Source organism: Merops nubicus, unplaced genomic scaffold (genome assembly GCF_000691845.1).
Source record: "Merops nubicus isolate BGI_N331 unplaced genomic scaffold, ASM69184v1 scaffold13570, whole genome shotgun sequence".
Taxonomy (NCBI): domain Eukaryota; kingdom Metazoa; phylum Chordata; class Aves; order Coraciiformes; family Meropidae; genus Merops; species Merops nubicus.
Window position 1 is genome coordinate 95,098 of NW_008584905.1, and position 25,736 is coordinate 120,833.

Consider the following 25,736-nt stretch of genomic DNA (forward strand, 5'->3'; position numbering starts at 1 on the left):
TCCAACAACCATCTCAGATCGGCAGCCACCTGAGAGACAGAAAATTACATGGAAATAAAGAGCCATTTATAAATGATGGAGAAGGTCAAAAGCAGAACAGGGGAGGTTTCTGAAGGACACCTGGCACTATTACACGTGCAGAACTAGAGGAGAAAGGCTTGTCAGCCAGCAGAAAAAAGGTAGGAAACAAATAATTCAGGTCAGCTATGAAGACAAGAGTTTCAGAAGGGAAAAAAACCTGGGGATATGAGGTAACATGTAATTCAATGTTTGGAAACTCAAGACAGTAATCTGAACTACTCCTATCCTTTACAGTGTTCTAAATTAACTGTGCCAGCTCGTAAAAAGATCTGGCCACCAGCATAAACCAGCAAGTCCCCGCATGAACCTGGTAAAGCATCTGGATACATGAGATGGTGAACAATACAGGAAAAGTTAGAAATGATGCAGTATTAATGCTATCACATGGGACATCTGGAATATTGTGGAGGATTTAAGTGATCCCACTCCAAAAATATGTAAAGAGGTCAAGGTGGAAAAGACTATGGGAAAATTCTCAGATGACAGTGATACATCCAGAAGCCAAAAGGGAATTTTACAGAACAGGTCACCTGCACGCCAAAGAACAAGAGAGATGTAAATATATAAATTAAACTTAAAATATCTAGAGTTCTTAAAGGCAGATAGGGAAAAGACCTATTAGCACCACAAGTTACTGATAGAGCAAAGCCAAATCCCATGTGAGTATGTTCCTCACAATCTGTAGCAGTGGTCTTGGCTCTTGGCATCAACCTGCTCTCATGAGGCTGTTTCTAGTTGAAACCACGGGGGGCTTGAATTCTGAGAGGGTGCTTACCCCGAGAGCCATGCAGAAGCTGCAGTAGAGCTGTCTAGACATCAGCTCGGTCTTTGTGTTTTCTTGCTATCTCTTTACACACAGTGTCATATTGCTTTTTAAAATCTGGCCTGTTCCTGGCTAGCATTAGCTCAGGAGCAACCTCAGGTGATACTGAGGGATGAAATGTCTGCTCCAGCCTGTGCCTTTTCCAAGCACAGCAGCCATTTGACAGCAACCCATTAAGACTACTCTGACCCTGCAACGTGAGATGACTGTTTTTTTGGATCAAGTTTCCTCCTCCACGATGCGATCAGGAGCAGATCACTAGACAACAGACCATTGTAGCCAGAGACAACCAAAACCAGTACTTACTGAGGGGTTTAAGGATGCTGCTGCTTGTCTCGTCAGTGTTTTCTACGTCGGACTTGTCCGAGTAGTTCTCAGAGATTTTCTCTTTTTCTTTCTTTTCTTTGTGCCCAGGTCTTCTTCTGTGACGCCTCCTTCTCCTATAGCTCTTCGGCACGTGGACCCCAATGTAAATAGTGTGATGACCTAGGGAACACAAGCATAGCAAATATTAACTGCCACTGCATGTAGTTTGTGCATCACTGGCCAGTACAGGTCACGCTGCATTTTATCTCAATTGGCAAGCAAAGTCCCTTTCTTTCCTGGCCTGACATTAATCAGTGCTGTGTTTCTTGACTCCAAATATGAGCTGGGAGCTCATGAGCCACCATTGGAAAAGTATTTTTTGTACAGTCATTTCTGAGAGTGCATGCCAGTACAATCTCTCTGATAATGATTCTGCTCTTGTGACTCATTTAGAAATAAAAATAAAAGCCACAGAAGGCCACCATTATCCTTCTGCAATATTGGCTACAGTGCTCTTCAAAAACATCCTATATTCATTTCTCCATTTCTTTTACCCAATACATTGGGTGGATTTAACACCTACCTTGTGCAAACTGATCCAGCTTAATTGAAGAGCTCAGAGCAACACAACTTACATCACTTGACTACAGAGTCTGTTGTGTAACAAGCATCAAAGTACCACCAGGGTTATTATAACACAGCAGCTGAGGAAGGACTGCTAACAGGAGTTACTGTAAACTTCTCAGTACTTGACACTTTCCAAAATAAAAATGAACTAATAGAAGAGGAAGTGCCAGATTTCGTACGCTGACTGTGAACACAAAGCATGATGTTCTTCTTTCACACAGGCTTTCACTTCAAACCAAAGCACTTCAACTCTATTTGCCAACCATTATGTCTTTTTGATGAGTTTGGGAAACATTTTATTTTCAGGGCTTTCTGCAATTCTACCAACTCAGGATAAATATCTTCCCTTGTACATACAGAAAGCATTTGGGTAGTTCAGACATCTTTCTGTAAGATTTCAAAAAAAGCCTCTTCAGATGTAACTCTTCACAAGGTTCCAGATGAAGCACCTACTTGCAAGACACATGAAGCTGCTCTAGAAATGCCAAAGCAACAGTAAAGCCAGAGTCCTCAGCCACTGTTTAATTTCCTTGCTAAACATGTGTCTCTAACTCCTCATTGTGATAAATCCAATTTCTGAGACTGAACAATTGAAAATTTAGGCACAAAGTACCAAAATCCCATAACAAACTGACTTTTCCATTAAAAATAACCCTGCATTTGCCATTTCAAATTCCACACACTCCCGAGGCCACCTGTGAAGTCTGAAGAGTCCTCCAACTTTTCTGTATGTGGATTTTCCTACTGAAAGCATCTGAGGTGTTTTTAGAAGCTCCTTGACCAGAGTGCTCCTCCTACATAGCAATTTTAAAATAGCTACCTGCATTCCCCAGGGGCTTTGCAAACAATGGAATGATGAGCTGTATGCAAGGATGGGGCCAGCAGCTCATCCAAATAACTCATGAAAATAGCTCATGTCCTGTGCATATCACACTGTCTCTCACCCCCATCTAGATGTGCTCTACAGCCCAGCAAGGCTACTTAGGTATACAGATCTCCAGGAGTAGCTCCTCTGGAGTCTTAATTCCTACTGCACTCTTAATTCTCAAAGACCACCAAAATTAGAAGGATTAAAAAAATTTTTCTCCAGTACAATCACTTGAAAAAATACATGTTAAACCCCAGACAGGAGCTAAGTGTGATATATCTTGGTTCCAAAGTCATTTGCAATTATGCAGAAGACCACACTAAATAAATAAAACAGATAACAAGATATAAGCAAACAGCTATGAAGAGTAAGTGAAAATGTCTCTGAGTGAAGTTACAGTTAGTTTTCAGCCAGTGTTATCTAGGCTGAGATATGAGAAGTTCCCCAGGCCAACAGCTGTACCACTGTTGGGCACAGTAGTGGACACTACTAACTTGCCATCTCAGGGAGCAGGACAGGAAAAGAAGCAGAAATCTGGGGTGGAGCAAGGTCCAAAATCACAACAGTGACAGAAGACAAGGGACCTGCAGCCGATGTCTCCAGCCCAGCGTGTCAGCACTGTGAGAATGGGCAGAGCCACAAAGCTGGAACCATCTGCAGCAAGACCTTCCAGCTCAACACCTGAAGGTATGAGTTAGCTCTCACGTGCCAAAGGAAACCAGGAAAGCCACTCCTGCAGCTGGGAACATCAGCTTTAACACAGCAGATGGCATAAATACTACACAGGGACAGAGAGGGGAGCATCTTATCCGAGCGCAGGCAGGAGCCATCGGGTGGCCCCAGGACAGATGTGGCAGCACCAGCTGTTCCCAAGGGAATCTTACAGCCAGGATCACATCCAAAAGCCAGGTAGAAAAGGATAGGGCAACGCCGGTATCTGTACTTTAACAATGTCCTCATTTGAATCACTTTAACTCTGTGGTCAGCTTGATAACAGAAACACATCATAGTACGCCCGTAGTCTTAATACTTTAATATGCTGCCAACAGAACTGGACAATATCTTTAATCTTTTGGGCCACGTGTGCACAGTACAGATTTTGGTAATATGAAATTAAGTTGTATATATGCAGGCAAACATCTGCATTACTTAGCTGATTTTCCCCATTCCGCAAGGGAATATGCTGCTTTTTATTGCCCCCCTCCTGCCGCCTCCCAGTCTGTTGAGGGAGGCCAAGCAAGACATTTTCCTTTTCTGCGTATTTGAAGTGCTTGGTATCTGTTTATATTGCTGCAAATGCTGAGATAAACTTCTAGGCTCCCTTCCCAAAGCGCCTGGAAGGAAACAATTGACACATACTCTCAATGCACTGCGTTTCTGAGACATTTCCTACTTGCTGGGGGAACAGAGCCTTTCCCATGAGAACCACCGGCTACAAATAGTGATGCCTGATAAATTTAAGGTGACACACAAGCACTGTGCTAATATCCTGCTAAACTTCTCCTGGTAATCCAGGTCCCGCTCAGCTGTAACTTGCTCGAGTATACCCAACACGGGCCAGTAGCCAGTTTCCTCCCATGGCCCTCTGTGCATTCCCAGCCTTTTCTAGGGGCTGCTCTCACCACCCTCCCCCAGGAAGACAATTAGCCTTTGTGCATCTCATTAATTTTTAGAGGCGTTTCGGTTGACGAGAGGCGCCTATTTCCCAACACTGAAATCCTGTAGGCAAGATGCACAGCGAGACCTGCAGGTCAAAGTGGCACCTTTTCTGGTGGGTTGTGGCTTCCTTGAACTTACCCCTGCCGTAGCTAAAACTTTTGAAGTTAGCTTCTTCAGCCTGAGGAGAAACTGTACTGTGCACCAAATTGGGAGCAAAATCATTTCATCTGATTATTAATAGAGTAAGAAATAGTCATCATCAGAGAGGTATTTTTCCCCCCAGAAAAATGTTGGTTGAGACTACATCTTTTGTTTTATTAAGCACTATTAAAGAACAGCAGCTTATGATTCAGAGTCCAGATTTAGAGTTTGGGCATGGGAGACTCCCTAAGTCAGTTTTACTGGTGAAAATCCACTCATGTATTACTCAATTGAAGCTCTGTACAATGCAGCCTTCCCTCCCTGCCTGCAAGAATATCTCTTCATCTCTTGTCTCCAGCCTGGCCAAGCATAGTCTTGCTGACGCCCTGGGAACAAAACTATCCAAATCTCAAGTGGTGCACTCCACACAAGCTCACGTGCTGACCCCAGCAGCATGAGACAAAACTGCTCCAGACCCCAGCCTCCATGAGCCAGGCCGCCGAGCAACTCCGTGCTACTGCTTTTCTGAGTTAGTCCATTGAGGGAAATGTGGGGCATAAAGAAACGTAAATAGAGGAGGAAAATAATTGTACTGAAAAATAATAACGGTAAGAAATCCATGCAGTCATGTCAGCCCCAAACTGGATGTTCCAAGGTCTGTGAAGTGCCAGCAGTCTACACTACTTGAAACACGTGGATCTATTGATGCCACAAAACCGACGGCATATGACAAAAGCCATCTCTACAGGCAGAAATCGATTCAAGTCATGTTTCCCAAACTAGTTCTGCTACCACATTTGCCTTAAAGTGCATTATCATTTCTTACCAAGAAACCACTTCCTCCCAGAAGAGTTATACAAAACAGACCTGATGTATGACACACCTACAGAGAGCTGCAGAGCTCAGGTTTCTCATGAAGTCTGAGTTGAGGTGACTCTGGGGAGCTCCATCCTGTATCAACAGTCTTTCCCCCTCTTTTAAGAACATGGTGACAGTGCAATGGCTTCTGCTTAGAAAACCCCAAACTTGGTCATTTGGAGAAAGCCAAAAGTTATAGGATCAAAGGGTAAAATGTGCCTGCTGCATAAGATCTCAGAAGGAATCTCTTCCACATGACCAGGGTTGTTGAGACTTAGAGCCTGGTCAGACTAGCCCCTAAAGAACCACAGGCTGGCACCTTAGAAGGAAACAACATTGCAACCTAACATTAAAAATTTAGAAAGCCATGAAAATGACACATATTAGCAGTTTTCACCTGGCCCTGGTTTTCACTTTCAAGGCTCCTTTCCAAAGAACCTGTAGAATCACATTAAACCACACAAGGCTTGGACATGCTCCTGTGGTTACAATTGGCATGTTTAGACCACCAGCCTCTCCTCCACAAGCTCTGGCCACTCGTGCCTCCTGGGCAGCCAGGCTCTCAGTGAAGACCAGGACAGGTATTTCAGGCCGCCCAGATGAACAACTTTGCTCAGGACGCCCCAATCCTTTAACTTTGAGACATGGCTGAGCTATAAGACGAGACAGGCAGGTAAAAGTCTGCCCGATTCCCTGGCTTAGCTATCAGTCTCGTGCCTGGATGGACCTGAAATGCAATGTAGCCCCAGGGTGGGTAAGCTTTACTTACTGATGTGGCTTCTAATACATCCTGGGAGCTTTCACTCCTACCACTAATAAGCTGCTAACTTTATGAGAACTTACTCCATGGAGATGTGTGACATTTAGGAATCAGCACCTACCGCAGCTTGGAAGTTGCATGAGATGGGCAGGGGATGCAGCCCACTATGTACTTATCAGCAGAAGATGACACAGCACAAATTGCAGCCAAGAAGAAGGTGTCTGTGTACGGCCAAGCACCCGGCGAGACGTGGCACCAGCCAACATGCTGCTGGGATTACAGCCAGGTCAGTCCAGCTTCTAGCTGCTGCTTTTCAACCTTTGGGGTGGCAGCAGGAGGGCACTTCTTGTTTTGCATGAGAATTCAAGAAAATAAATGACATAAAAACATGCTGGCCCAGAAGGAGAAATAAATCACAGGGATGATCCATTTTACAGGGGAGATACTAAAAGTAGCACTAAGCAAGTCCCAAACTAAGCCCTGCTTAGTTTCAAATCTGCTCAAGAAATAAGAACAAAAGGCCACGCCGTCACGTGCCAAGTGCCCTCAACTCTACTTGATTTTCAAGGGGTGACAAGTGCTGGTAGAGGAGCAGGTGCAGACCCTCCACCCCGACCACCTCCACCTTCCAAGGACTCGCTCTGCACACCCAGATGAACATGGCATGAGGCTCTCAGCCTGCACACCAGCGGAACAGAAATTACTTTCCCAGTTCTTTCCACACGGTTGTCCTACTTTACCTAAAAATGTCCCAGGAGGGATCTGAGAGAGCTATGGTTTCCACACAGATGAAAGCAACCAAACAAAACCAACAGGCAAATGGGAATGCTTTCGATGATACATTAGGAAGATGTGAATTCTGGGCAGAAGAACTGACATGGCAATTCACAGACCTGTCACTGAACACCGCTGGTTCACACAGAGGAACAAGGAACACGATGATTTCCCCAAGCACTGTGTAAGAGCTAAGGACTCTGCCCATTAATGCATATGAACACAGATACTGCAACTCCAAAGAGAACAAAACCAAACCAAATCATGACCAGTCCTCTAGACGGGCTGACCAGGCACACTCCCAGGGTCACTGCTCTGTCCTCAGCAGGTTTTCAGAACATCCTGATTTTAAAATGACTGATTTTCCAGGTGAATAGAAACTTATCAATCAGGCAAACAGCAGGATTCACTGAGCATGATGTTTGGTGAAATCTGAACAAGCTAGTGTACCTGCTGCAGATAAACCAGACTGCAAACCCTTCTGTTCTCCCCCAGCAGAACCAGGGAGAAGACACATTTCCCTCCAAAGAGAGGACAACCTGCCCAAATGGACCGGACTTGGCCCTTGGTCTCACAGTAGTGGTTTTATTAGTGCACAAACATGCATGTCTGTCTCAGAGCTGCAATGTTCTGGCACAAAACCACCTCTCTGCGAGAGGTTCCTACAAAATGAACCCAAGGTCTTTTGACCAAGCTGTTCTGGAGAACACAGCATGTAAACAAGAGAAATTTTTTGTCTTCTTTTATTACATCAGGCTTCTAGAGCTTAAGTATCTTCAAAAGGTCAGTTTAATCTTTATGTAAAGTGACCTCTGCAGTCCTTAAAAGGTTCCCATGTAACAGCATTATAGTTAGCCAGAACGAAAGTCTTCCTAGCCATCCTTCTGAAGTTCGCACTTCTCAATTTCAAACATACGATCGCCCGCTCCCCATCAATGACCCAGACTTGAACTGGCAGATTCCTAACAAAATTCAAAGGCTGCTCCAGCAAACCACGTTTAGAAGGTGAGTTAGCAGTGTGCACTGAAAAATCGCATGGCTCTATTAGATGGAGCTCACATGAAGTCAGGTCAAGAATCAATGGGAAAATAAAAGAAAAAAATGAAATGAGGTCTTCATTTGACTTCCTGAAGATCCTACAAACGCCATCTGTTTAAAAGGAGCAGACCAAGTTAGTAATCAAAAACTATGCTAGGAATTGCTAGGAAAGGATCAGAAGATGAAACCCAGAAGACACATGTTGATGATAACTCTAAGGCACTGCTCCTGACAGGAAAATATAAGAAAGTTGACCCTGACCATGTCCAATGGGTGGACATTGTCATTAGACAGAACAACAAACGTGTTTGGGGTATTCTCACTGAGCTTTATATAAGCTGTTGCCAGACTCTTACCCACAACCCCATAAGCTGCTTTTCTTTCTCTCTTCTTTGGAGCTGAAAGAGGTTATAGAAGCCACCGAACCTGTCCTGCTGTGATCTGATCTAATCTGACCAGTGCTGCTTGGATTCCAAAGAAAGAAAAGGAAGACTTAAAAAACACCAGGCTCTGGGGAACAGGGCAGAGGAGTGGAGCCGTGCTGGACCACTTAGGTTTTAGGCCAAGATGTTTGGAAGCTTGGTACCTTTGGATTTTCTGGCATCTGCGTCAAGAACTGACCAGAGCTCCTTTAAAACTACGTCCCTTTCTGAAATGCCCCAAATGACCACCCAAAATAGCCCATCTTGGCTGAAAAGCTTGGCCTCGTTTTCCATATTTCCCTCTCAATTATTACCAAGGCTGACTAAAAGAATACCAAGAAGCCAGTTCAAAGAAAGAACCTTGTCACTGCAATGTGCCAGGCAGAGAACTCCCTGAAGTACCATCCTCCCTGTTTGCCTCTCCGTGCATCCTGATGCCCCTGGAGCAACATGGTGCTTTCTTCAAGGAAGCACCCAAGCTTCCCATGTCCTTTCTCAGTCCCTTTTCGCTAAGGAAGTTCTCATAGCATTGTGTAAACAGATCAGGCCTCCCCAATACATTCTGTGTTACCTTTTAATTGTAAATGTCCCAGAAAAATTCACAAAAGGTAATAAGCACATCTGAAGACTGAGCAAAGGCTAGATCAGTTCTTCAGTCTCCATCCTGAACTGTCATAACCAGTATTATTGTACCTTACAAAATTGCTGTGGGCAAAGGAAGGTGTATATACACTAGGTGGGAGGAGACAGTTGGATAACCCTAGACTTGAATCCCATCTGGAATGACCCAGGAGAGAGGATCAAATGATCATGTAACCAGCAGGTGCACAGGTATACCACCAGCCTGCATGCACACTGATGCTAGGCAACACCTGCAGAAGCAAAAAAGAAGAAAGGGCTTAACAAATAAGCTTTGTAGAATGGTTATCATGAGCAGAGTGAGAGCATGGAGGTCCATGACCCTGGACTGAACCACCATGCACTGTCCTGCTCTCTCCTGGCAGGGACCAGCAACTTCAGGCTGGTCCCAGTAACTGAAAACATCCCCTCAGAGAAGCTGCTCCCATCAAAATCTGTAAGGTGCCATGTGAGGGCCACCCTTCTCACTTGCATAGCCCTCAGGAAAATGAGTTTCACCACCATGTCAGAAAGCTGATGATTGCTTTTAAACCCCTCAGAGCTGGAAGGAAGTGGGTCACTGTCCGAATGGTATGGCAACACCTTCCTTAGCACCACTTCCAAGAGAACACAGCCTTTCCTTCATGACCAGCACACCAAATCACGTATTGACTCAGCTGCTCATATATTTTCTCCATTTCTCCTGCAGGCACAGCCAACTTATCGCTACCTTATGTAAAGTCAGTTTATCACTGGCTGGACTTGGACTGCAGATTTTCTCACAGAGCCTGGAGCAGGTGGGCATCAACACGTCACACAACCCCAGCAAGTCCAAAGCTCACGCTGATTCCTGAGCACAGAGGAAAGACATCTGCAGTGACCACAACCGTGCCCCACACAACGATGGGGAACAGACACCTGCTGGAAATGGCCCATAGCAGGTGTGCTCATCAATTTACTAGCACCAAGCTAACAAATGGTTGAAAAGTGGTATTGTCTTAATGACAACAATTTGTGAACAAACCCCTTTGTGAGGGATTCGTACTTCACAGACCTCACAGCATTTGTACTGTTGATTTAATCCACATTGACAAACAAAGCTCCCACCTTTTCCATAAGGATTTACCATATTCTCAGAAGCCTGCAATGAAGTCACAGCACTAGACCTTTTAATTTATGAAAAACCAGTTTAGGGCACATTTCAGTATCCTGCAAAGTGTCACAGAGAATTAAAGCTGGAGAGAAGCTCATATGAAAACGTTCATCCAGATGCTCCAAAGCTGAGAAGATGCAAACCACTTGTCTTGTTTCTATTAGCTACTTGGGGCAGTGTTCAGGTCCCATTCCGTGCCTGACATTCCCAAGTCGTGCCAGTTGCACAAAAAGGCAGTGCCCGAGTTCTCAGTGCTTCGTGAAGCTGACTCAGCTTCACCAAAGCAAAACACAGCCTACTCTATCTCTGCACATAAATTAAAGGTAACAAAGAATGTTCAAGAAGTACATTCTGTGCCGAGACTTTATCTGATTAATTTTTTAATCGTATTTCTTTCAGAAGCAATCAACAACTCTGACTGATATAAACCAGGTCTCCTGGTTATTTCTGAAAATGGAGAAGGTCTGCCTACAGTCAGTGATCAAAAACTGAGGGCAGGGATGAGAGAAGAAAAACAAAACCAAGTTGATGGGTAAATGTAACTCTTCTCCTACCTTCTGCCTGCTGTTAAAAAAAGCAAAGATTTTCACAGTTATCTTTACCCTTTCAACTTCTCTCCTTGTTGATCCAGCCATCGAGTAATAATCTCAGGCTTAGGGCACCAGACAGCTCTCCACCAGCAAAGTGCAATGACACAACAGGGTTGAGAATAGAAAACAAGGAGGAGGAAAGTGTGGGGAGCAGTCAGCTAAAAGGGAAAAGAATAATTACAAACCCCTTGTTTTCATCTCTTTACACAGTGAATCTCGGAACGAGAACAGAATCCATGAAAAAGTTGCCACTGCAACAGCATTTTTTCCTAAATTCGCTCCTGCAAGAAAGAGTGGTATCTAAGAGATTCTCTTGAGAACTCTCCTTTGCAAAGCGTTTGAAACTCAGGACAAAGCACCTGCCAGGAGCACTGGTGCCCATCTCCTAATGCAGGCAGCCAAGTGCTCCTCAGGACTTTCAGCAAGAGAGCTGTCAGACTTGAAATCAAGCATCCTCCACCCCACGGTGAAGTCAGGGTGGCAGCGAGCCCAGGGGAAGTCAGGCTTTAAAGAGCCAAGAATACCTTATCTCAAAGGATAAGGTGGAGCTTTACTTTTCCCCTCTTGCAAAATCGGTTATGAAGTAATCTGTTTATGTCACACATACCAGTACTCCTAACAGTGGCACTACAGCAAGATGTCATTACCTTCAAGGAAAGGAACGTGCAGTGCTCGAAATGAACGGGAAGGGCTTTCTCGCGCGGGAGGTTCAGCTTAAGGCAGTGCCTCTTCCCCACAACCCCCCAAGGAAGGCTACATTTTTGCTCTTCCTCTCCTGGCAGAGAGGCCAGACTGAGGTGCCATCTTAGAGCAGCACTAAACAATCTCTGGAACCGGGCCAAGGGGACATACTTGTGTCAGGTATGTACCGTTTCTATTAACATCACAGTTACTCAGCGAGGGCATGACCGACGAGTTGAAAATGTCTCAACATCCTCCTGACCAGAAAAGCCCGTTTTCCTCCCTCCTTAAAAAACACAGCCACCCACTCTCCTGCACACCGCTACACGATCAAATTAGTGGGTGACGTGGTAATTCAGAGTTACTATCTCCATCTGTACAACCCTCTACAGCTCTCATCTCACCATCACTACAACTACCTAAAAGGAGCCTGTAGTGAGGTGGGGGTTGGTCTCTTCTCCCAAGTAACTAGCAGTAGGAAAAGAGGAAAAGGGCTTAAGTTGTGCCACGAGAGGTTTAGATTGCACAGTAGCAAGAATTTCTTCACTGACAGAGTGGTGAGGCATTTGACCAGGCCACCCAGAGAGGTGTTGGAGACACCATCCCTGGAGGGGTTCAAAAAACATGTAGACGTGGCACTTGGGGACATGGTTTAGTGGTCATGGTAGTGTTGGGCTGACAGTTGGACTTGATGATCTTGAAGGTTTTTCCAGCCTTAATGACTCTATGATTCTCACAGACACAACATGAGGTCACCAATAAAATGACACCACGTGGTAAAGAAAGTGCAAAAGAGGGATGCTGAAAACAGCCAACTACAAAATTTTGCCTTCATCGGTTTGATATCAAACCAATTCACAAGCAAAAGGAGTTTGCTTTCTAAGCATGCTCTAGTGTTTTGCAGTAGGGTTTTCCCGTTCTCTCCCTCAAACTCCAGGAGCTGGGGAATCCACACATCCCAGTACCCTAACACTACACTTCCAGCTGTCTTCTGAAAAAGGTTATGATCCCCCTTTCCCTGGCAGAGGAAGAAAGAAACAATCTCTCCTCTTTCCTCAGTTTATTTTTTCTACAAGTTTAGTAAAATTCTGACTAGCTTTAAAGAGCTTTCTGGAGAAATTCAATCAATACTGACTGCTAGGTGCAAAAAATTACTGGGAGAGGAATGGAAAGAAGAGGCAAGAGAGGCAAACAACTTTATGATACATATGTTGTTTCCTCATGAAAACAGGCTAAAAATAAAAACTAGCAGAAAAATAAAACACACCAGGAGGCAACAAACCCTCTTGGTGTTACCTTCTTCTACAGAGCATGCAGCTACTGTAAGCCTTTTAGACAAGCAAGTTACAACCATACCATGACAGTGGCTGAAGTAATGGAGGCCACTTCAGAGCTAACACCTTCGCGTCTCTAGGCAAATGATCTCCTCCTTGAGGAGGAGAAGAACCACTTCACCTGCCATGCACAAATTGAGCAGAGAGACTTGAAAGCATCTGCACCAACTGTCAGCCAAAGCTCTTCAGCCTGATGTTTTAGCCCTCCCATTGGATCCTAAACTGCAAGTAGATCTAAATTGCATGTAAGGCAAGAAATGAGTTGCACTGAGGGTGGTGAGTCACTGGTCCAGGTTCCCCAGAGAGAGGCTGTGGATTCTCCATTCAGGTCAGGTTGGACGGTCTAGTGGAAGGTGTCCCTGAACATGGCAGGGGGATTGGAACTGCGGTCTTCAAAAGTTCCCTTTCATCCTGAACCATTCTGTGAGTCTACAGCTCATTCTATACATGCAGACTGTGACTGTATATGGAGTGCACGTGTGCATATTAGATATACTCATACACTAAATGTACTTACAAACGGGATGCACAGCTGTGTAGGAAGTCAGATGTAGCTGAAGATGTGAATAGAACCACAGACTCATTTAGGTTAGAAATCTTCCCCTCTAAAGCAGGTAAGATCTCCTAAAAGTGCCAAAGCCTTTAATAATTACTTGCGTCATGGAAAACCAAATCTACCAGGTACTCCACGAATTGAAGGCTGTCACACACAGCCTTGGTGACTTAGCTGGGTCACTGCAGAAGCCTGGCGAGAATCGAGGTGCTGCCATCAGCACGACCAGGGGAATTAGCTGGTTACACAGCTCCAAGTCTCTCCAGAGGCTCAGACAAGCAGCTACAGTTCTCAGAGGCCTGTCATGTGCAATTAGAAATACTTGTTTCACCTCCTCTTCTTCTCCTTTCCTCAGAGAGATGAACTGCAACTGGGCTGTTAGCCCAACTAAAACAAATGAGGAGATCTACACTGAAAGATGGAGAAAAACACCCCACATCTACAAACACTACTTAAAGCATTAACCAGGGCACCTGCAGACAGTTGAGAAGACACTCCTGCAGCATTTGCTCTTCACAAACAACCACCTGTATTATACTCCTGGAGCATCACACACGGGCAGTACACACCACAACAGCATGTGGCAACATTTAGGACAGTCAAATAGAAATGTTCTTCCTCTCTCTCTCCTCTCAAATGTTTCTGCTGTGCCAAAGCATAAATTATTCTACAAGCAAAAGGCTAATACAAACCCCTTGTCATTTCAACCCTGCAGACAGCAAATGGCCTAATTAAACCCAACATGATGATTTATAGCTACTGAGCACAGACTCCTTCATACAAGAGACAAGAAGACACAGGGAGTTTTGTGGCAAGAACTGGTTTGTTCTGCTGGAAGTGTTCCAATTCATCTTTTTGCAGATTATTTTCTTTCCTACTGCTCAATCCTTTACCATCCATTACCGGTGACAATGGCATGGCTGTAACCCTACACCTTTCAAAACATTTTAAACTGAGAAACCACAAACATCTGTCTGCAAATAAAGAAATCAGAATAAAACTGCACACCTAAGTCCAGAGGGGAAGGATAGCAGTGTCAGGTGAAGCACTGGCCTCTCCTTTCCCTTCTAGGTAGAGTACATAACTACCATCCTTTCCTCTTTCTCCCCCACTAGTTTATCAAGCACACAGTCAACGAATGCTCATAAAACAAGAGTACTTGCTGCAAATAATTCATTCCTATGAGCTTAACAGGTTTCCACAAGCAAGCAAACTAAACTCCTTCAAATTCCTTTTAGCTTTGGGATTTCACAACATTTTTAGTTAGTAAGAAAACAAAAACACTTTCAAAGGAGTCTTTTCTTAAAAAGTGAGGAAACCCTTTGCTCTGTTACAAAGTTCCTCTTCAAGGGACAAAGCTTTTCTTTATGTCTCCTAAGCTAAAACGATAACCCAGGCAAACATCCCCTTGCTGCCTCACATCCTCCCCAGATGCTCGGTACAAATTCTGCCAGTTTTTCCAGTTTGCTTCTCCATCTGTGACACCTGCCACCCTACTCCAGCACTTCCAAGTGCAGTGGTGATATGCAAGCATTGCCAAAACTAGATTCGTAGAGGAAAGAAAACCAAACAGACCTGATATTTCACAGCCACTGTGCAAGACATGGCAAACGGGACTTTTGGGGGAGGTGGAAATGGATACCAGCAGCATGTAACAACATTCACTCCCCAACTGAAAAAGAGGATTTCTTTAAAAAGTCAGTTGCACCCTGATCGAGCTTATCTGTGTTTCAGGCAATTTTAGGATTAATTACTCGGCAAAACAAAGGTGCCCTTTTTCTCTGCTATCCACCTGTGCCGATCTTACTTCCACACAAATACAGCCTGTGAAAGCACCCTTACTCCCCAGCAGACCATGGTCTCTTACCTTCCACTTCTTCTTCATCGCATACATGTTTAAGGAAGGAAGCCCCTCTATCCAGTACTGCCTCGTCCTCCATCCTATAGTAATAGAAAAGAAAAAACGAATGCTCAGACTTCTCCTGGAGTGAGCTATTTGAACCAGCCCAGGTCCTGGGCAGGTTAACTTGCAAGCTGTTGTTCATGTTCCCGTGGGCACTCCTGTTCTCCTTGCAGTGCCTGCTGTTCCTTCATAGAGCTCCTTTCAAATGGCGTTTGGTTTAAGCTGGCCTCACGTAGCTCCAATTCTAACCTTGAGAGGACATCAGTGGTGACAGGTGTGAGAAACGTAATCCCAGCTACAAGTCTTTGGGTTTTTTTCCTGTTTCTTGTTTGGGTTTTTTTTCCTCCTCTTTTCCTCTTTTTTCTAAAAGGGACATAAAAACACGGAGGCAAGATTGGGACTGTCTATGCAATAGCCAGGAGTCTGTGGAATTCCAGTTTCCCTTGAAAGCAGTTCGAGAAGATGGGGGCCGCAGAACCACGTCCCCACGCCAGCACAGCACGCGTGCTACCCACAGACACACACACGACCGAACGCACGGTGGGAGACCAGCCTCCAGGCAGCCTCTTAATACCAGCAAAGCACACTTGTCTGTTGGGAGGCAAGCTCTGTGTCACATGCTGGCCTTACAGAAATCTGGCATACGAGGATTATCCAGAGACTGAGCTGCAGTAAGTCAGACCATCACAGCACCCATTTATGTGTGTCACCCATTCATTCATCCATTTGGGGACAGCTTTTAGCGGTTGCTTCTTTCCCCTCCCCTTTTCCCTCCACCTCTGATCTGCTTCTCTGTATACAAGAGATTCCTAACTTCACGCCTCTGCCAGAGAAGTTCTCCCATGGTGCTGCCCAGACCTTGTGCTGCTGTATTTCACCCACAAATTAAGATGCTGCACATTTTCTAAGGGTTCATCTGCAAACTCGCTTTTGATGAGTAAATAAAAAAAATTGTAAAATAACAATGGAAAAAAACTCTTAGCTGTGTTCATCTCCTTGCATATCACTTAGAGACTAATACCAAGAAATCAGAATGTCTTGGATATCTACCTTGCATGCCAACAGCTACCTGAACAAAAAACACGACTAAAAAAGCCCCCAGCAGTACAGAAAGTAGTAGGCCATCAGCTGTTCTCTGTCTTTGCCAAGCTTCCCTCCACCTCAGGCACTCCACTCACACATCGTTGGCCTCATCCTTGGCTCTTAGTCTGCAGCTCAGCTCCTGCAAACGGATCTCCAATATGTCACTGATCAGAAACAACAAAGCAAATGGGAATGTATTTCATGGATGTTCTTGCCCATTTGCAATGGTTGTAAAGGCACGTCCCAAGGTTATTTTATTTCACTACTCTTCCCCTAAAGCAGCACAGTAGCTACTTGCTATAAACACAAACATCTGGAACAGCTGGGACTGGATTTCCAGCCCAAACACAAACCACAGGCGCTTTATTACTCCATGAAGCCTGTTCTTACACATTCACACGCAATGTGCCCCAGCGTCCGCCTCTGTGCCCCGAGCACCCATATGCTCAAGCCCCTCGACACTGCCCTTGCTCAAAAACCGGTTCCCGCAGCCAGTTTGTCCACACCACCACCATCGATACAGGAATGCAGAACCTGGGAAGCACTGGTCTCATGGCTGGGGGGAGAGGGAGAAATGAGAAGAAAGGAAGGGAGCAATTTCCACCACCTGCAAGCGAAACAGTGCTGAAAATTCACCGGGTGCCATCCCCATGGTAGAACACCTGCTCGAGTTGCCCACCAGGGCAGGGCATCCTCCCAGCACCAGCCTGCCTGCCGCTGAGCATCCAGAGGCAGGAGGGGACCTCACGCTTGTGTGTTCCCCCCCCAGCAATGGCACCCCTCCTGCCTTGGATTGGCTTGTCACGTTTAATGGCTGTGCTTCTGAGCTGCGCAGGGGCTGGAAAAGTGCTTACGACACACTGCGAGGCTGCCGCTTTCCCCGAAACACGCAGAGCGGATCTGAAGGAGCTGGGGGGCTTAAGGGGCCAGGAATAGAGCTTGGTTCTCCTTGGCACCGTGCCCTGGCACTAATCCACACGAGTTTAGCGATTAGATTCCCAAGCGCCACCTCCCTTGACTTGGTCTTTTCTGCCCTTCTCAGATTACCGCAGGATTTCTTCAGGCCAAAATCTAGCAAGAAAAACATCCTTTATCAATTTGCACGGGGAAAATATTTCAGCTCCCTGGAAGTTTTCAAGTAATGTAAAATGGGAGTCAGAGAAATTGAAAAACAAACAAAAAAAATCATGTGAAACAACAAGGAAATCTTCTCTTGGGTCTTACCCAGCAGAATTCTGTAGGGGAAGCACTGTAGCAAGACAAGGTATTTTCACCATCTCATGAAAGAGACATATGCAGTGGATAGAAGGAAGGGTGGAAATTGGTTTAGGGCCTCTGAACAGAAACATGCCTTAGTTCAAGGTTAGTTTACCAGCTCCTTGTAGTAAGGTAAGAGCACAAGATATTCAGACACTTTTTATCCAGATCTACAGCCTCATTACTGCTGCTGAAAACAGACTTTTAAAATGAATTAAAAACCACTGGGTTTCTATTTTCAGGGTCTAGATCTGAGCAAGTCATGTACTCTGACAGAATAAACTGAAGTGAAAAAATATGAGCTGCTTGAGTCATTGGCCTCTCTGGGTAGATAATTAGATTGGTACCAAACATTTTTAGAAATGACATTATGTGTCAACAGGATTTTAACAAGAGTCACACGCAGCCTATCCACCACAGCATGCAACTCAAACCTCAATGTGCAGACTGCTCGCAGACCACAGCTCACAGACACATTCTGCCAGGCTACTCATAAAGAGCAAGGCAAATTTAATACTAGCAGGGATCCCGGACTTCACAATGGAGAGAAAAGTCGGTATCAGAAGGGCCAAAGTGAGGGAAATGAAGTGCCACAAAGCAGAAAAGCAGATGAGAAGTCTGATCTTCGCAGGGAGATGGGAGTGCTGCCACCACCCGGCTGCCTGGCCCCCGGCTCAGCAACACCAGCGCTCGTTACAGCTTGGGAATCTACGGCTGGAGAAGAGGGCAACCAGTGTTCGGTGTAAATAAAGCAGAAGGGCCGATGTAATGACATGAGCTGCTGCACGGAGGTGCAACTTTCAGGTGAATAAACACATAACGTCACTGGGGAGCAAGAAACCGGAGCTACTACTTGCTGATAAGCTTTTACAATTCTGCCCATTTCAAATGTCTTTTGCAATCAGGAAGAAACTCCAGCAAAGCAGACTGAGCAAAGGGAAAAACCAAACACATGGAGCCAGCCCTGAAACTGAAATGGGGAGCATAACGCAGAGCCTGTGTGAAAGTCACATGTAAAGCAATCCCACTGCAACCAGCTGGGGCGCAGAGCACGTCAGCAGCTTCAGGGAGTGAGGACTGCGAACATCACAGAGCAGCAAAGCTTGCCGGCCCTGGCAGCAGGGCTCCAAAAGGGACTGGGTCATCTCAAAATGTGCCTGCCCAGCCCCACAGCATGGCAGCTCCTGCAGGCAGACGTGGGGAAGCTGTCCACCTTCATGGGAAAGGCAAGAGAAAGATCTTTTCTGAGCACGCAGAACTGACCGCCCTCGCCTGCTTCTTGGAGCCTGGCATCCTTCACCTGTCAGGAGCTTTTCCTCAGAAAGCTGCTACCCATCAAGTGGAGTGGATGGGGATGCTGGGGAAGAGGTGACAAGCGCACCAGGCGTCGCTGGCTAAGACGTTCAGCCGGTCCCACAGTCCCGCAAGGATTACCCCCGGATCCACACTCGCACCATTCCACCTCACCGCTTGCCTCCCACACATACAACGGGGCAGCACGCAAGTCATTTTTCCTCTTGTAGGTTGAAAAATAGTTTTCAGCTGAGGAGACTGTACAGCTCCCAGCAGAACAGACTGCCTCTGACAGCCTGATGTGTTTGGACACTCCAATGCCCACTACATCAAGGACTCCTGTCCCTCTGTGAATCCCCCTGCACTGCCAGAACGAGCGCGGAGTGACCCGTGCCATACCCATCAGGTGCATCTCCGCTGCTGGCAGTCACAACCAGAGCTTGCAAAAGGAAACGTGACACGGCTTGCAAGGAACAGCCGCAGGTACAACCACAGCTCCACTCCACACTGCTCCCCGTGAGTGTAAGAAGCCTGCTCGTGACAACCAAGCTGGCATTCAGGGTCCTTTACAGCACTGAGACGTCCTCCACCACCAATGTTACTTGTGACAAGCAGCATCATTCAACCTTCAACAACAAGTGAAACAACGCAACCACCAGCTAGACTTGGAGTCACCACAGGCTTCCCTGTCAGTGACAGCCAGTGACTTCACCAAGCTACCCAAGTTAGATGCCAAGTATGTATGTATGCACGTATCCAAAAGATAATGAATCAATAAGCTAAACAGGCTGCAGAGAGGCAGAGAAGACATTATTTCTTTCCCCTGCAACCTGTGAAGCATTCAGATACTGTGATGACAGCAGCCAAGTAAACAGGAAACTAGAAAGGAGACTTAGTCCCAGTTGATGCTCTCACAGCTCATATGCAAATGGTTGAATAAACAGACATAATACGACCAATTCCTTTTTAGGGGCTAGATGCATTTTGGTTTTCTCATGTACTTGCATATGGGCTCTATTAGAAAGAAAAAAAAGCGCTTCTGACTATCATCAGCATGGTCTGGTTGATGCACTTTTAGAACACATTGCCAAATTTATCTTGGATGCATTTCCCCCTGTCAGCTCTAGAAGGGCATTTATTTACATGCTTTCTCAGCAAAAGGTTGTACTCACCACGAGGAGAGGAGGACAGAAGCCTCTGCTTGCTGCAGAAAGAACTTGTACTATACTACTTTTAAATCCAGACATAAACCCAGCTTCTTTTAAAACAAACTCTTGATAACCAGCAAGGAACTAACACTCAAGGTGACTGCTTTGCACAAAGCAGTTGAGCAGAGCAGATGCACAAAGACTCATCTCAGCTCTTCCCCCTCCTGCAGAGTTCTGCTCTGAATGGAGAACTCCTCTCTCCAGAGCAACACCTGTACAGAACCGTGAGACAACCACAGGCACTACTAGACTATAATCTGGAAATGCAAGCGAGGTGCTAAAGCAGCCTTTTTTCTGACAATGCAGGACACATAGGAAAAGGGTGGAACATACACAACCTCATAGGAGTGTTGACCATTTGTTTTGGGCTGTGTTTTTCCTTTTTATTGTACCAATTCCTACTTTCTAGTTTAAATGGATCACCAGCATGTGTTAGACCATGATGCACACAACACACTCGACGATTGATTGCACATGCTGTAGTGAAAAGAGGAGGCAAAACGTAAGAAAGCTTTGCAAGTTGACCATCTTATTACCAGCTTACAAGCAACTGCACGTTCTGGATTACTTGTCTTGCCTTGCTTATGCCTCTCAAGCATGACAGTGATGTAAGCCTTTCATCAGCTGACGCTGAAGGATGCTTGCTAAAGGGGCTTTGGAGAAAGGACCCTCCCTCAAGGTCCTTTCATGGAGGTCCACCTCAGTCAGAGCTCTGACACGGTGGCATGCACAGGAAACAAGCCACTGGCCCAAGAGGGGCCAGGTGAGACAAGCACAGCCAGACAAACACAGGCTACTGGGCACCTCTGATCGATCAGGCAGCACCAGTGGGATACAAACCTCTATGCGGGTTATTTGCTTGAAATGTCTCAGTGACATGGACTTTACCCCAGAAAATAAAGCCCATTTGTTCAGTACTACTGTGTCATGCATTTAGATTTAGCATCTAGACATTTCGCATGTCCTTTACATTCCTAAAAGTGGTTTTCATATTCATGAGACATTTTTTAAAACCAGGGAATAGAGGAGGGAGGGACTTTGGTTTGGTTTATAGTAAATTCCCAATTAAGTCATCTCATTGTTACGTGAAGTGCTTCACTCTACAGAGGTCTTTTCAGGGATTGAAACTAAGCCCCATTACAGGACTCAAACAGGAGCCTCAGTTCTTGACTAAATCTTGTTTTCAAGAACTTTTTCTGACTGGAACACCAAGAACTCCAAAGGTTTATGTCAGCTCACAGGTGAAGGCTGTGAGAGCACCTTCCTGAAACCAAGGTAAAAATTATTTGAGTTTGTTTTGACAAAATAAGTTATATCCTTTGGATTTCAGTCTAAATCTCTGACAGCTTCAGAAGAACTCTTCAGCTAGGATACATTCCAAGAATGAAACAACTACTAAGAAAAATAATTAGGTGTGAATGAAATGGAAGCTTTTTTCTGCACAAACAAGAAAGTAACTTTATCAAAACACAGGGAACTACAAGGCGGGACATTGGCACTGGACCTTGGGGTAGGTGTAGCAGTTGAAGCCATTGTTTTATTATGTTTAGATTGGTTACCATAAAATGACACAACTCGGGTTTGTTATCATTTCCTTCTCTCAAAAGAAACCATGGAGCTGTAACTGCAGACAAACCAGCATGCAGAAGTCCACATTTCATTCAAGCTTCATGTGACAATCATAGCACCTCAGTTCAAGCCCTCTCTGCAGCAGAGCAAGGTGGACCTCTACAGCTGAGCACCCACTTCCTGACACCTTCCACATATATCTGCTGTATTTAATGGAGCTACAGGCAGGAGAGGGTATAGAGACACTCTGAAAGGAATTCAAGACTGTACTTACGTAGGAGCTTTATGAGATGAGCAAGTCGGCAGGAAGAAGTGATTTTGGACTGCAAATACTATGAACGTATCTGTTTGAGGCTAACACAAACCAGACACTTCTGTAGCTCAGTTTTCAGTAAAGCAGAACATATAAATCACAAAAATGTTTCCTTTAGAGGCAGAATGGTGTCAGGTTTGAAACTCCCATGCTGTACTGGACTCTTCCTAAAAATTTTTATTTCCAGAGAGTTTGTGGGATCTGAGTTTTGGTTTTGCTATTATATACTGTTACAATGTCATGTCCTGCAGTATTTTTGTCAGAGCTTTATGTATTGCAGGCAACTTCTTACTGGACTGTTTCACACATCCAATTGGCAATCCCTACACTTTTTTTTTTTTTTTCAGCATTGCACACTAATGGAAAAAAGAAAAGAGTTCAATTTAGGCATGAAGAAGTTCCTAAAATATCCCCCCACCTGCTTCAAAACACATGTTTGGAAAGAAAAAAAAAACTTAGGAAGAGTTCAACAATGGAAAAGAGGCAGGAGGAGAGAGAGCATTTAAGGAGCAGACTGAACAAGCAGGCTAACATGAAAAGATGACTACAAGTCATACAGCAAATGTTTGCCCCTCTTAAAAAAAATAAGGCGGCACACTACAGATTTATAATTTAGCACATGACTTGAGGCTCAATAAACCTTAGATGAAACTGCTCCAGAGGGCTGATTTACGAGAGCATTTTCATGTGCTCTTCAACGAAACCCCTGTCTACTGAAAAACAACCCTGTTTTACGATGGAGTTGCTCTCTGTTCAAGCCCTATGTAAGAGCACTTCTGGAGAAATCTGTGCCAAGGCAGATTGTATCATGAGACCAGGTATCACAGACTAACAACTGCCAGCAGTATTATAAGCATGTCTTTGACATCAGCTCAGCACTCAGCTTTAAAGTGAGTACAAGACTTTAGAAGTACATAGCAGACAGGGGATCTGTATATGCCCATATATAAACATACACAGATGTATAAGCCTAGACAAGGAAACAGCAGCTGTGGGAAATCTTGCCAGCATCTGCTGAACATCTCCCCCAGAGTCTCAAGAAGCAAGGTATGGGTAGCATGGACCTGACACAGCATTTCCTACCCACAGACAAGGATGTTGAAGTGGGTGCCTCAGCCTTGCCAGGCTATCTTTTATAAAGAAAAGGGTTATCTGAAAAGGTTTGCTTAAGTTTAAGTTGCTCGAGTTGCTCGGTTTAAGTCCATTTCCCACTTTGAAAAAGCACAGGCAGTGTGTACAGTGTGGGGTGGGGCAGCACACCCAGTGGCACCAGTAACCCAGATCTGGGTTTCTCCTGAGAGAAAAAAATCCTGCACCCTCATTCCCAGCAAGCAGCTGCTGCACTCGTCCTCCTGTGTAGCTGTTTGGGGGGGAAGTCTCCTCCCCATAGCAATAACCCCCAGCACACAGAATACCCCCAAGAACACAAAAATGTGCAAGACTGGCTTGTATCTTAGTTTCAGTTCTGTAATTATGGTTTGGAACTTTTCCCTTCCTTCAGGCTTCATACTTTCAAGTGCCCAACCCCTAGAGCTGCTCATTTTCCTCCACATCACCTTCCCAAGCATCTCTGAGATGCTGAAGTCATTCGAAAAGCATCACAAAACTCTGGGCTACCAACACGAACGGCAAGATGGAGACAGGCCAGGCCCAGTCAAGCAGGTGCTACAGAATGTGTGCTGGCTTCCTGCTGGGAGGAAGGCAGGCAAGACCCGATCCAGGACAAAGCTCCACCGGCAGCGGCCGAAAGCCTGGTTGTATAAAACGTTCTGGGCATGTCTGAAGCAGCCAAGGGAGCTAATGCACTTTCAGCACTTCCCAGAGTGCAGTCACAGCATTTCTGATCCAATTCTCAGCATTCTGAAGCGAGAAGTGGTTTCACGATATGCTGGTTTCAAAAACATAATCCAGCATAAAGGATATTTTTAACGTGAATGATTGCAGTAATCTGCTTCAACACTCAAGCTCAAGCAGAGTCCACGTGGCCCAGCTGAGCAGCACAGAATGGCGTTACGTGAGCAGGAGCTTCCTGAATCGCCAAAATCCCCATGCAACAACCGTGTGTGTTGTCCAGCTGTAGTCACCCCAGCCAAACAGGGTATGTGTCAGCACCCACACATAATCCAGGCAGAGGAAAGACAACTTCTCCAAAAGTACTAAGGCAAGCAAGATAACCAGTGGGCTTTCAGAGACTCCAGTGCTCCAAGTTAACCTCACCCTCACCTGAGTGACACCTGCTTGTCTACAAGACTTTGTAGCGACTGTTCCTCAGGGGAGAGGAGACAAAGTCTCTTCTGAATGTGCTCACGGGCATAGGTCCCACTGCATGCATAAAACGCTTATTTAATAATTAAAATCATCAATCAAAACAAATGCAGACCTGATAGCTAGGAATGCAAACAGCCAATTTTCAGCTAAATGCCTCCACCAGCTGCATTGGGAGGGCAAAAAAACCCCCACTCAAAACCTAACTATAGAAAACAAAACACAAACCCACAAATCAGGACAAGTTTACTGAAGATGACAAAACAACACTTCCAGAGAAAAAAGGTGAGAGGGGAGAGAAATTCAAACCCAAATTATTTTGAACCCATCTGAGAACACACTGAACTAAAGAAGAATTTGATCACTTCTACCAGTTTAAGCTCCAGTCAGAACAGCAGCAGAGAGTCAGTCATAGCCCACAGCACCATGACCCCAAGGAGCTTTCTGTGTCTTGAGGGCACCGATTGCTCAGCAAACCCCTGACTGCACCAGCACAAGCCCCAGAACCCAAAGGATGTAGATCCCTGAGGAACGACACCCAGGAGGATCATTCAGCAGAAGCATGACTGCAGGTGACAACTCCTTGCCGCATGGGCACAGCAGCCACACAATCCTGCTCAAGGAGAGCAGTCTGTGAGGCCTTCTGGGGGCTGCCGTCAGGCTGCTGGGATGAAATCACCTACGTTTCATCCCTGGCTATCACTAGCCCACACTAGCTGGCTAGCTACGTGTAGTTTTCTGCTACTCAAAATTTCATGTCGTGTTATCAGAGGGGCAGGTTCATGGGTGGTTTTGCCAATATAATCAAAGAAAATAGCTGTCATGGAGCACCGAGGGTCACTGGGATAAACACAGTTCCAGGGAACCTCACCACCACAGCCCCTGGCCTCACAAAAGAGCTCATCCACACATTTGCTCCCTTGACAGCCCCTGCAAGGAGAGCAAAGGGAGATTTTGCACACCTGACAATGAAACTCCGTGCAGCGGGCGGGAGCAGGTCCCTGCTGAGCACTCCACCAACAGACCGACAAGCATTGCGCACTGCGGTGACCCACTTACCACCTTGACCTCGACGGGTGGTGCCAGTGAAGTGCAGGCCAAGCCCATGATCTTTCAACTCAGACCTGCAGACTATCAATTAGCCCTTAATAAGAGCCTGGCCCAGAGGAGGCAGGGGCACATGACTGCGTTTTTGCTGCATTAGTCAGCAAACGCAGCGATACGGGTTCCTCTGCCACCACGACACCAGGTTCAACACAAGGAACATGACGCAGCACAAAAAGCAGAGTGGTACAAGTGCACGACGCGTGATCCTGCATAAGGTCAATGCATTTAGAAGGGTTAAGCTCACTGGACCAGCAACAGGAGTATGCTGCTGGACCGGCACTTTGCTTCATGGGAGAGTCATGCTCTTCACTTGCTTCTAGGTGCCCTGAAGCTGGATTTACTGTATCCTCCAACCACAGCCAAGAGCTCATAGCTGAACTGCTGAGCAGGCAACTCCCAAGTTTTAACAAGACTGTCCTCTAGATGACATCCATTTAAGGGCAGCCCAAAAT

At 45.6% G+C, this 25,736-nt stretch overlaps 1 protein-coding gene across 1 annotated transcript in view; it reads right to left on the reverse strand.

The window, feature by feature from the left end:
* LOC103778231 (electrogenic sodium bicarbonate cotransporter 1) overlaps window positions 1–22,262 on the reverse strand; it is a gene marked incomplete at its 3' end in the record, with an annotated part of 115,082 nt that extends 92,820 nt beyond the window's left edge. Inside the window, exons 1-4 of the mRNA XM_008945811.1 lie at window positions 22,240–22,262; window positions 15,439–15,552; window positions 15,154–15,227; window positions 1,211–1,390 (exon numbers count right to left, since the gene is read on the reverse strand). Of these exons, the coding sequence (XP_008944059.1) occupies window positions 1,211–1,390; window positions 15,154–15,227; window positions 15,439–15,552; window positions 22,240–22,262 (391 nt within the window). The remainder of the gene's footprint in view (window positions 1–1,210; window positions 1,391–15,153; window positions 15,228–15,438; window positions 15,553–22,239) is intronic.
* Window positions 22,263–25,736: the final 3,474 nt, after the last annotated feature.